Source organism: Heterodontus francisci, chromosome 25 (genome assembly GCF_036365525.1).
Source record: "Heterodontus francisci isolate sHetFra1 chromosome 25, sHetFra1.hap1, whole genome shotgun sequence".
Taxonomy (NCBI): Eukaryota; Metazoa; Chordata; class Chondrichthyes; order Heterodontiformes; family Heterodontidae; genus Heterodontus; species Heterodontus francisci.
This window is the reverse complement of record NC_090395.1, coordinates 73,324,924-73,337,378: the sequence shown is the minus strand read 5'-3', so window position 1 is coordinate 73,337,378 and position 12,455 is coordinate 73,324,924. Positions and strand designations below refer to the sequence as shown.

Sequence of the window (12,455 nt, the reverse complement as noted above, 5' to 3'; positions counted from 1 at the left end):
GGTGGGGTTGCCAGCCGCCCCACAGCTTTGGGTGCTCTGATTGGTCCTTGTGCCTACGGAGACCGCTGTCCTTAATTGGCTGCCTCCGGGAAGACGGCACACGCGGGCGAAACGCAAGCACCATTGGAGTTGGGAACCGGAAATTGTCCCAGCCCGAATTTAAAAACAATGTCAGTAAGATTCTGCCCCTTAACTCCATTTACACACCTTGCTTCAATAACCCTTAATACCCTTACCCCATAAAAATCAATCCATTTCAGTCTTCAAAGTTCCAATTGACCCCCAGACTCAACAGCTTTTTAGGGGACACAGTTCCAGATCTCCACTCCTCTTTGTACGAAGCAGTGATTCCTGACATCATCCCTAAACACCCATTGGTCTAATTTTAAGGTTATGCCTGCCCCACACCAGAGGAAATAGTTTCTCTCTATCTATCCTATCAAATCCTTTAACCACCTTAAACATCTCAATTACATCACTCTTTTAACCTTCAATATTCAAGGGAATACAAGCCTAGGTTATGCAAACTGGCCTTTTAGTCCAATCTGCTTTCCTGCTGTCAGAATGACGACAGCACGAAAGATTAAAGAGCAGACTGTGTACGATAGGGTTAAATAACTGCCCTGGATCCGGCACTATTAGTTGACTTTAAGGACGGGCTGTGATTGATACGTCTCTTAGAGACTCCAAACTGCGAATGTGCGGTTGCAGATCAGATACACACAGGGCCCTTTGTGATTCCAATGCCAAGGCACTCGTGTAAAATAATAATTAGCATTCACATTTTTCTGTAAGATTGCATATCAATGAGAGGTGTCTGCCCACAGGGGCTGCAAGCAAAGGAGAGATAACAGAATGCTAATCTAAATGTTTGCCGGGATATCGGAATATAATTCGCAAAAACCACACCAGGATAACACGTTCGCAAGTTTGCAGGATGATATTCACAGAGGTGCAAAGTAACAGGAGTTTTAACCAAACATTCAGGACCAGGGTGTAGCTCTGGGACTTATGACCCGACCCTCAGAACCCTGCCTTGAGATTTAAAGGGGTATTGTCCACACAGGGAGAGATTGCTGTAGTGGAATTGCAAAAAACAGTTCACAAGCAGGTTTTGAACTTGAACAGGAACCCCAAGCCTGAACAAATCCCCTCCCCAGATTTGCCGATTCCAAAATCAGCCTGAACAACTCCTGTAAAAGCAGGAACTGCAGCGAGTTTGTTTGACTGGAAATATGGGCTGAATTTTATTCGTGCGCCGCACTTTGCGGTGGCGCGCTTTGAACTCGACGACATGCCTGCACTCAGCGCCTGCCACAGAGCCCCCACGATATTACATGCAGGGGCTGATTACCATAGAGGCCACATGCAGCTCCCCCCCATATTACAAGGGGGGAGGGGGGACAGTCAGTGCTCTGTTAGAAGCCATCACAGCTGAGAGTCATGTGCTGGGGCCCTATTTAAAGGGCCGCCAGTACAGCAGCTCTGCCTGCACCCACAGAGAATCCCTGCAAGTGAGTCTGGTTCCAATCAAGTCATCTATCTGAATGGAATCAAAAGGGCACATGCCAGGGTGGCACCATGGTTCAGTGATGCCTCCCCGACCACCCCACCTCCAGGCTGTGAGGGCAAGGCAGTAGGTCCTCTTCCCCAGCGTTGGCAGGAAGAGGCCCTCTTGCCTGACCAAGGCAGCCTGGCTGGAGGTGGCACAGGATGTGAGTAGTCGTGGTGCCATCTGCCGTAACTGGGTGCAGCGTTACAAACGGATGAATGACCTGCTAAGAAGCACGAGAGTAAGTACCAATGTCTATCAGGGCTCCTTTGAAACTGGGTGCACCCACACAGAGTGGCATATACGCACCATTGCCATGCTGAAGAATGGGAGATTGGGAGGGGAGGGAATAAGAGCCATGAGTGGTGCAATGTATGACATAATTTACCCTCGTCTGGTGCTCAGGGAATGGCACCTACATGAGTGGCTCACTCAGTAGTGCACACCGAGCAACACCCACTTTTGTGGCCAGCAACTGTCTTTTGACATGTGTTGCCCTGTTGACATTCCTTTGTTAATATTTGCCCCCTTGCCCCTCTAGGCGAAGAGGGCCCACAATTCGAGGGAATCCTCCCACACCGGTGGACGTCCTCCACAGATGCAAATGCTGACAGATGCCGAGGAGGAGGCCCTGCAGTTGGCACCAAGGCAGCAGCCGCGCTCATTTGGTCAAGTTGACATCGGACACCAAGGTGAGCAAACGTCTAATTGAAATGAAAGCTGGGCACTGTGGAATGTCGGTTCTGTAATGTAATGCTGACATTGTGGAATGTGTTACATCAGAACTGACAATGTCCTCTTCCCATTGTGTCTTCCAGGTGTAAGAACAGAGCTGACCTCAGCTGCGCACGTGACTTTCAACACCTCGGAGGAAGAGCCAGACTCCGAGGAAGCAGCGTCCCAGGACATTGATGCACCTTCCACCAGCGCAGAAAGTGTCACCTCGGTGGCTATCCGTCCGGCCTTAGAGAGTGGGTCACAATCTGGTGAGAGCACTGCACACGCGCCCAAGCAGCTGACTGAGGCTGGGACTGCCGTGGCCCCTGACAGTCAGAGGCCTGTGATTGGCCAATCCCATGCTGAGCCCCAGGCTACTGATGACCCTCTGCTGACAGACCAGGGCAGGCCGGAGCCATAGGAATAATTATGGTAACGCCAGCCAGAGATTCCACAGCCCATGTGCAGCCTTGAGCAGACGATAGGGGAGTCTATCCATGCCATGACTGCTGCCATCTCCCAGGCATTTGAGTGCCTGGCGTCATCCATTGAGGTGGCAGCAGCCCTCGTGGTGCCCAGAATCAATTAATAAACTCAGACCTGCAATCCCTCGCCACTGCCGTCACATCCATTCAGCAGAGGATAGGTGAGTAGGTGAGAGAGGGACCGGGGGCATGGAGAATACCCCTGCTCCTGGTCCCTCCTGGGAGAGCAGAGGGATTCCAATGAACCCTGAGATGGAGGAGGCGAGCCAGCGCACCAGATCTGGGGTCCCCCCTCCAGGCGATTCCAATGTGGATGCTGGCCCCTCCGCCCCTCCGCCTCTCCATCTCTCCGCCCCTCCGCCCCTCCGCCTCTCCATCTCTCTGCCCCTCCACCCCTCCTCCTCTCCACCTCTCCGCTCCTCCGCCTCTCCGCCCCTCCACCTGTGAGTCAAGCTCCAGCAGCCGCGACAACTGAGGAGAGTTCTGTGATGATGCAGGATCCCCCCAGTCAGCCGGGGCCCTCCAGGTCTCGTGCCCACAGAAGACGACCACTGAAGTCATCCACAGTCAAAGGGCAATCAGATCAGCAACCTTCCTCCAGTCAGGCTGCTAGTGCAGAGGTTGCACCGAGAAGGACATTCACAAGCGTTTACAGAGAACACACTGACACAAATGGGAATGCACGGGTGTCACAGCAGTGTAACTATGTCTTTCACTAAATGTTCTTCACCAACATGTGTGTCCTTTTCTCTGTGTGAATGATGTGTGCCAGCATGTAGCACCAATGTCACATCCCTTTGCTCCGTTGGCCCTTGAGGGGAGCCAACGTATGCAATAAAATCATTGTCAACGGATGCAGTGACATGGTCATTGGCTCAGTCAGCTGCTGCCTCTAATGGTTTACACAGGGATGCTGCAGATGTGGACTGTTGCACAGCAGGTGAGCGAGGGCGATGTGTGGCTTGCAGAGTTCATGTCGGTTCCTATGGAGCAGACAGCCCTTGTCTGATAAGCCACTTCCGTACATCCCTAGCTCACTGCTAGCCCTGCGTGCAGAGCCTGGGTGTCATCTGCCCTCCCATGCACCTTTCCTGTTGTAGGTCCTCAGCGTCCTCATAGTCCAAGGAGGAATCCGGTTGATGTCTCTCCTCATCATGCCAGGCCTGCCCACTATTGGGTGCGTAGTTGTGCAGAGCACAGCAAACAAGAGAGAAAGGTCCTACCCTTTTTGGCCCGTAGTACAGGGCGTCACCCTATCTATCCAGGCATCGGGAGTGCGTTTTGAACATGCAGATCGCTTGCTCAATGGCAGCTCTTGTAGCTCAGTGGCTGGCGTTGTATCTCTCCTCTGCAGCAGTGGTGGGGTCTCTCACTGGTGTCAGGAGCCATGTCTGCAAGGGATAGCCCTTGTCTCCAATAAGCCATCCCTCCATCTGAGCCAGTTCAGTGAACAGCAGTAGCAGCTGGGACTGGCGCAGGACCCAGGTGTCATGGCAGCTGCCAGGGAAGATTTGCATGAAACATCTCCGGTGCTACATACCAGCTGCACCTAGATTGAGATGAATCCTTTAATGCAAATGTCTGCAGGTGGTTGCCTGGCAGGAGCCCTGATAGCCATATGGGTGCAGTCTATGACTCCTTGCATCTGTGGGAATCCCACAATGGAGCCGAAACCAATGGCCCTCAGGTTCTGGCTTTCAGTGTCCGTCGTGAAGCGGATATAGTCACCAGCCCTCCGGAACAAGGCATCAGTGACCTCTCTGATACAGATGTGCACTGCTGACTGTGTGACCCCGCAAAGGTCTCCGGTGGGCCCCTGAAATGATGCAGAGGTGTGGAAATTGGGAGCCGCTGTCACTTTGAGGGCCACAGGCATAGGATGTTCAACAAAGCCCCTGGGCTGCAGGTCATCATTCAGCAGGGCACGGAGATGTGTCACTGCCTCCTTCAACATCCTCAGTCGCCTCTGACGCTGGCGCTCTGACATCTGCAAGTGTGTCGTGCGGGACCTGGAGACGCGCGGCGATCTGTAGCGGCAAGCTCTCCTTGGGTGCTGCTGCTGACAACCGGGGGCCTCAGTGTGGGCTGCAACTGCCTGTTGGTTTTGCCTGCTGCACATATGGATCCTCACGCGAAGCACATCAATTAATATAAGATGAACCACCCCCATCTCCAAGTTTCAATTAAACTTCATTTCTTTGAAGGTTCCCGACAGGACAGACACTGATGTTGAGTGGTACATTAGGTGCTTTCATGCAGCAGCTATGTTGCATGGCATGACATTGCCCGCCTTAGCTCCCACTAAGAATGGCACCGCATGACCACATAAAGATTGTACAAGCTGCATCGATTAGCCCACCAGACATATAAGCTTCACACGCCTATCATCTCTGGCACTCTCTCCACATACAGGGTGACGCGAGTGCCATTGCTCCTTCACTGACAGAGGCAATCAATGGCACAGAGCTGACAACCTTTACGGAGGGTGGAATCGCAGTGGCTCCCTACACATCTGCAGACGAGACACCTGTAATCCCCCTCCCTTGCAGCATGCAGATTGAGACCCCTGTCATACCCACCCCCCCCCACTCCTCCCATGCAATATGCAGAGCTGAGACACCTGAATATCTGGATTTACCTTCACTGTCGAGTTCTCCTGCTTTTGATGTCCTGTTGGCTTTTCTGTTCGTGAACAGGACGGCACGTGACAGCCACCCGTTCAAGGTAAAATGCGGAAGTGTGGATCGAGAGGAAGCAGGATGCATAATCAGGAGAGGTAAGTAGTGCTTTACATATGGTAATCGGGGTTCCGCTGCCGAGTGGCAGGAGCCGCACCAAGGTCCCACCACCACCGGTGATATGCGGCAGGCCCTTTTCGACGTCAGGGGTTGAGGCGGGCCTCTGCCAGCAGAATTTTACGGGCCCCCCCCCACCCCGACCCAAGGCGTCGAGGGGCTGGTAAAATCCAGCCCTTTGTGTGTAGACTGAGGGACCAACGCAGGAGGCAGACTGAATGTACTGTTGCTGATCCAATGATCTGTCATCTGGGGGTGTCAGCTGTGCTCAGTGGGTAGCATTCTCACTCTGAGCCAGAAGGCCGTGGATTTATGTCCTTACTTCAGAGATATAAGCACAAAATCTAGGCTGATGATCCCAGTACTGAGGGAGTGCTGCACTACTGGAGATGCTGCCTTTTAGATGAGACGTTAAGCCAAGGCCCTGTTTGCTCTCTCAGGTGGACATAAAAGATCCCATGGCACTATTTCAAAGAAGAGCAGGGGAATTCTGAGCCAACATTTATCTCTCAAACAACAACATTTAAACAGATAATCTGGTCATTATCTCATTGTTGTTTGCGGGATCTTGCTGTGTGCAAATTGGCTGCTGCATTTCCTACGTTACGACAGTAACACTTCAGAAAAGCACTTAATTGGCTGCAAGTTGCTTTGGGACACTCTGAGGCGGTGAAAGACACTAATCTAATGGAAGTATCTTTTTTTTCAGGAGAGGGGAAGTGGAAAAGACAAATTGATCCCAACAATCTTAATCTCAAATTCAGCCGAATGTAATCCTAATGTTATCCCGATGTGATCCAGGGAGCTGTTTGAAAAGAAACAAGTAAGTGATAGAGAACCTACTCTGATCCGTCTTTCTCATCTATTTCCATGTATATTCCTGCCTCTCAATGTGATCTCAGTCCACGGTGTACAACAGTTACTTTATCCACAGTTCAATAAAACACTTCTTTCTGCGCTACAGTAAAACTGTAGAACGGGAGTTGAGTTATTGATTACCTGAGTCATAAGCCAATGGTTTGTTATGTCGAGCATTCAGAATGCTGTCTGTTCTTAATGTGAACATCACTGACATCATGTTGCCAGTACCAAGTCATGGTTTTGATGTGAATCATGAGTAGATGTTCAGCTGCATTTGGAAATTTGAAAAAAAATAAGAGTCCTTTATCCCAAAGTGATGTAACAATAGGACAGGAATCGAGGAAGCAGAAACAAACCAACACTGGGGTAATCTTCATTCTCTCGAAACCAATAGTGCAGTAAGAAAGCAAAACTGAGCTCCCTGTTGACACAGTGTGAGCTGCGAATCGCCACAAGTTGCTGGACAATTTGTGCCACTCCGCCATTAACCTCACAGAAACGGCAGCGTGCCATCAACCCCCCCATGGGTTTTTGTGAAATTGCTGCATTTGTGCTTTAAACACCAATTAAACGCGACGTGGAAAGTTAGGGCTTGTACTTAACAGCATAAGGACAAGGATAATGTTCCTGCAATGCCAATCAACCTCTCCAGCCCAAAAAGGGAACAATTAAAACTGTGGAGTTTCATTCCTGCAGGTAGTAAATTGTTCCTCGAGATTTTTTTTTTTATTTTAGATCCAACGACAGTGAAGAAACGGCGATATAGTTCCAAGTCAGGATGGTGTGTGGCCTGGAGGGGAACTTGCAGGTGGTGGTGTTTCCATGCGTCTGCTGGCCTTGTTCTTCTAGGTGGTAGAGGTCACAGGTTTGGAAGGTGCTGTCGAAGGAGCCTTGGTGAGTTGCTGCAATGCATCTTGTATATGGTACACACTGCTGCCACTGTGCGTCGCTGGTGGAGGGAGTGAATGTTGAAGGTGGTGGATGGGGTGCCAATCAAGCGGGCTGCTTTGTCTTGGATGGTGTCGAGCTTCTTGAGTGTTGTTGGAGCTGCACCCATCCAGGCAAGTGGTGAGTATTCCACCACACTCCTGACCTGTGCCTTGTAGATGGTGGACAGGCTTTGGGGAGTCAGGAGGTGAGTTACTCGCCGCAGAAGTCCCAGCCTCTGACCTGCTCTTGTAGCCACAGCAGTCATATGGCTGGTCCAGTTCAGTTTCTGGTCAATGGTAACGCCAGGATGTTGATGGTTGGGGATTCAGCGATGATAATGCCATTGAACGTCAAGGGGAGATGTTTAGATTCTCTCTTGTTTGAGATGATCATTGCCTGGCATTTGTGTGGTGCGAATGTTACTTGCCACTTATCAGCTCAAGTCTGGATATTGTCCAGGTCTTGCTGCATATGGACATGGGCTGCTACAGTATCTGAGGAGTCGCAAATGGTGCTGAACATTGTGCAACCATCAGTGAACATCCCCATTTCTGACCTTGTAATTGAAGGAATGTCATTGATGAAGCAGCTGAAGATGGATGGGCCTAGGACACTACCCGGAGGAACTCCTGCAGTGATGTCCTGGGACTGAGATGATTGATCTTCAACAACTACAATCTTCTTCCTTTGTGCTGGGTACAACTCCAACCAGTGCAGAGTTTTCCCCTTGATTCCCAATGACTTCAGTTTTGCTAGGGCTCCTTGGTGTCAAACTCAGCCAAATGTTGCTTTGATGTCAAGGGCAGTCACTCTCATCTCAACTTTGGAGTTCAGCTCTTTAGCCCATGTTTGGACAAAGACTGTAATGAGGTCAGGAGCTGAGTGGCCCTGGCAGAACCCAAACTGAATGTCAGTGAGCAGGTTATTGCTGAGCAAGTGCTGTTTGATAGCACTGTCGAGGACCCCTTCCATCACTTTGCTGATGATCGGGAGTAGACTGATAGGGCAGTAATTGGCTGGGTTGGATTTCTCCTGCTTTTTGTGCACAGGACATAACTGGGCAATTTTCCACATGGTCGGGTAGATACCAGTGTTGTAGCTGTACTGGAACAGTTTGTCTAGGAGCGCAGCTAGTTCTGGAGCACAAGTCTTCAGTACTATTGCCAGAATATTGTCAGGGCCCATAGCCTTTGCAGTATCCAGTGCCTTTAGCCATTTCTTGATATCACGCAGAGTGAATTGGATTGGCTGAAGACTGGCATCTGTGATGCTGGGGACCTCAGGAGGAGGCCGAGATGAATCATCACTCGGCACTTCTGGCTGAAGATGAAAGCAAATGCTCAGCCTTGTCTTTTGCACCAATGTGCTGGACTCCCCCATCGTTGAGGATGGGGATGTTTGTGGAGCCTCCTCCTCCAGTCAGTTGTTTAATTGTCCACCACCATTCATGAATGGATATGGCAGGACCGCAGAGCTTAGATCTGATCATTGGTTGTGGGATCACATAGATCTATGACACTAAGAAAGAAACATTAAAATAACTCACAAAAATAATACATATTTATGCCATAGCTTATTGGCTTGTTAACAATGGTTAACAGCTGCATCTCAACAAAGAAAATATGGGACTCAGCTTTCTCCCTAAGCTCTGGAATTCACTCCCTAAACACGGGCGGCACAGTGGCGCAGTGGTTAGCACCGCAGCCTCACAGCTCCAGCGACCCGGGTTCAATTCTGGGTACTGCCTGTGTGGAGTTTGCAAGTTCTCCCTGTGTCTGCGTGGGTTTCCTCCGGGTGCTCCGGTTTCCTCCCACATGCCAAAGACTTGCAGGTTGATAGGTAAATTGGCCATTATAAATTGCCCCTGGTATAGGTAGGCGGTAGGGAAATATAGGGACAGGTGGGGATGTGGTAGGAATATAGAATTAGTGTAGGATTAGTATAAACGGGTGGTTGACGGTCGGCACAGACTCGGTGGGCCGAAGGGCCTGTTTCAGTGCTGTATCTCTACAATAAACTTCTTCACTTCTCTCTCTCCCTTAAAGACCCTTCTTATAACCGACCCATTGACCACATTTTCAGTAACTCCTCCCAATATCACCTTCTTTGACTCAACACACATTTTGTTTCATTATGGTCCCTCAAAGCACCTTGGGACATTTTGAGACATTGATGAGTCATCACCCTAGACACTGAAACCTAAATTATCCAACATTGTGCCATCTGTGAGGTATCTTACTCTCCACCAGCAGGTATGAGCAAATATCAAGAATTCTGCACAAATATTTTTCAATTGTTGTTTTCAAAATCTCAGGTGACGTGATCATGATTTTAAACTTGGTGTTTCCCTGATTCCCAACTGTACAACAAAAACAACTTATATCGTGCCATAAATGTGGAAAAACATCCCTAGGTGAGTGCAGTCCCACCCAGCCGGATGATGGAGGAGAGGTGTTGGGGGTGGATGGTGTGATTAAGCATGTCATAGGCTGCAGACAGTCGAGAAGGATGAGGAGGGAATATTGGCTGAGGTCGCAGTCACGTACGATGTCATTTGTGACTTTGATAAGGGCTATTTCAGTGCTGTGGCAGGGGATTGCAGGGATTTGGAGGGATAACTGCATCGGTCATTTACAAAAACTAACAGCAATAAGTTCAAAACACATGGCATTATCTTTATCAGACATGAACATGTATTAACTCTGAATTTGTACAGTTATGATACAGTCTAACTGAGGGTTTACAGAAGGTCACAAGATCTGATTAATTTCCACAACTCAATCCTGTCTACAGAGTGTCATAATGAGCCAATCAGGAGGCCCATTATAAAAATACAGACAAGGCATTCCTGCAGTGTCAGTAAGTAATGGAGCACGTGGAGGAGGGAGTCAGGACATCAGATCCAGAAAGAGCAGTGATCCCAGGAACTATGCAACAGTTACAGCAGTCTTACTGTTGGTGAATTAGCCATCTGAGGAAGAAGGTGAATTGGACCCAGTCAGGTACAGCAACAGCAATCCTCAAGTCACCTTAATACTTGTTCAATGATGCTGACCATCTACTCAACTCTCACAAGACATCATTGTTTTCAAACATTAGCATTTGTTGTCACATTCGCCTGTCCTATGGATTTAGGAAATATTCTGGTTCAGTCGCAAACTGCACCATGGTTATCAATGGCTACTCCATCGATATGGGTGCTTCAAGCAGTTTAAAACCAAAGGATTGTGTTTCATTGACTGGAATTGGATGAAAAGAGGCAATAACCGAAACATTCGATGGAGTGATTCAGGTCAATGTTTTCTTTCTCTTTTGAAGATGTCAGATCTTGAAGACCTCAAATCTTGTGCACTCTGATATGTGTTGTAGAGGTCTCTGGGATGGACAATGGGAAGGGGAGCGTTGTCCCTTTACGACAAAGGTGGGGGGTGAGAGGCGTCCCTCTCGAGTCAGGCTTCAGTATGCTGGAAGGAAGCTGAACTCCCAGCGCACCCAATGTCCATCCCCCTGGCATGTGTTGCTAAAAGGAGTACATCGCTGTCTTTGTCCCATCCAGGCTCCCAGTGTCCGCCCATCACTAGAATCTCTCCGATGCGTCCTTTTCTCCCGTGCAGTGTTCCGTGTGCCCTCATTATATTTGAAGTTCCTTTGGGAGCCGAGGCGATTCCCATTCGGAAAAAAGTAGCTGCTTGGGAACAAACTATAAGTCAGGTTAACCAGTCCAATCTGTGGGCCCCCTCAGTTGAAAGATGGAACACTTTTCAGCTTTTAAAAAATTAAACACTGCCTCCCGTATTCCCAAAGGACTATCGAGTGACCTGGAATACAATAAGAGTGAATAGATAAATCAATGGGATACAGTAGCTCATCACTGTGAAGTAGACTGATATACATGGGCTCCAGCTCTCACTGCCTGGCCTTCATTGATCTGATAACACCACCATCACCATTCACCTGGCTGGTTTGAATCAAGAGGCCGCATGTCCTAAATGGCTAACAATCACACTGCCCCATCCCCCATTTCAAACACTTCTAGAGAATACCTCACTAACAAGGATCACACATCAATATTACATGGAATTACATGGAACGTAAAGCACAGAAACAAACCATGTGGCCCAACTGTTCTAGGTTAATGTTCCTGCTCCACAAGAACCTCCTCCCACCCTACTTCACGTAACCATATCAACATATTCTTCTATTCCTTTCTCCTCATGTGTTTATCCAGCTTCCCCTCAAATGCAACTATACTATTCGCCTCAACCACTCAATGCTGTAGCGAGTTCCACATTCTCTCCACCCTCTGGGTAAAGAGTTTCTCCTGAATTTCCTACTGGATTTATTATCGACTATCTTATATTTAAGGCCCCTAGTTTTACATTCTTCTCTATGTCTACCCCATCAGGCCCTTTTATAATTTGAATGACCACTATCAGGTCAGCCCCTCAGCCTTCTCTTTTCTAGAGAAAAGAGTCCAGGCTGTCCATGGCTAAAAAGAGGTGGCAACGTTTGATAATATACGAATCCTATCTCTCATATCCATTAACTCCGTTTGTTTCTCATTACTGTTCAACTCCCTGTTGAATTGACCAACAGTTTCCCCATGAAGTTTCCCCCTTAAGAAGCACTATTGTGAAGCAGAGTAGGAGAGTTATCATCGGTGTCTTGGTCAATATTTATCCCTTGACCAACATTACTGTAAACAGGTTCATTGGCCATGTACCTCATTCCAGTTGTGGGACCTTGCTGTGCACAGTTTGGCTGCCACGTTTCCTACAACAGTAGCCAACCTTCAGAAAAGTAATTCATCAGTTGAGAAGCACTATAGGACACCCTGAGGTTGTGAAAGACGCTCTATAGATGCAGGATCTTCCTCAGTGAGTGTTGAATGATGAGTGTCACCACAGAACACAAGCTAACTGAACGGGACGGCCACTCAACTGATTCGCAACCCAAGGGGGGCAGGGAATTTCAAATCCCTCTTCAGTCAGTGACCAGAGGACACAGATTTAATGTAATTGCAAAAAGGACCGGAGGCAACTTGAGGGAAAAAATATTACACAACAAATTGTTGTGATCTGGAATGCGCTGCCTGAAAGGGCGATGGAAGCGGAT

At 48.8% G+C, this 12,455-nt stretch overlaps 1 protein-coding gene across 5 annotated transcripts in view; it reads right to left on the bottom strand.

Moving 5' to 3' along the window:
- Positions 1-10,082: 10,082 nt before the first annotated feature.
- Positions 10,083-12,455, bottom strand: part of LOC137384128 (chemokine-like protein TAFA-2) — an 86,863-nt gene continuing 84,490 nt past the window's right edge. For 3 of the 5 annotated variants that reach the window (XM_068057743.1, XM_068057741.1, XM_068057744.1), the window contains one exon: positions 10,083-11,040. In XM_068057743.1, the coding sequence (XP_067913844.1) occupies positions 10,972-11,040 (69 nt within the window). In that variant the 3' untranslated portion in view covers positions 10,083-10,971. Of the gene's footprint in view, positions 11,159-12,455 lie in introns of all 5 variants that reach the window. The other 2 variants (XM_068057742.1, XM_068057745.1) reach the window with 2 other exon arrangements.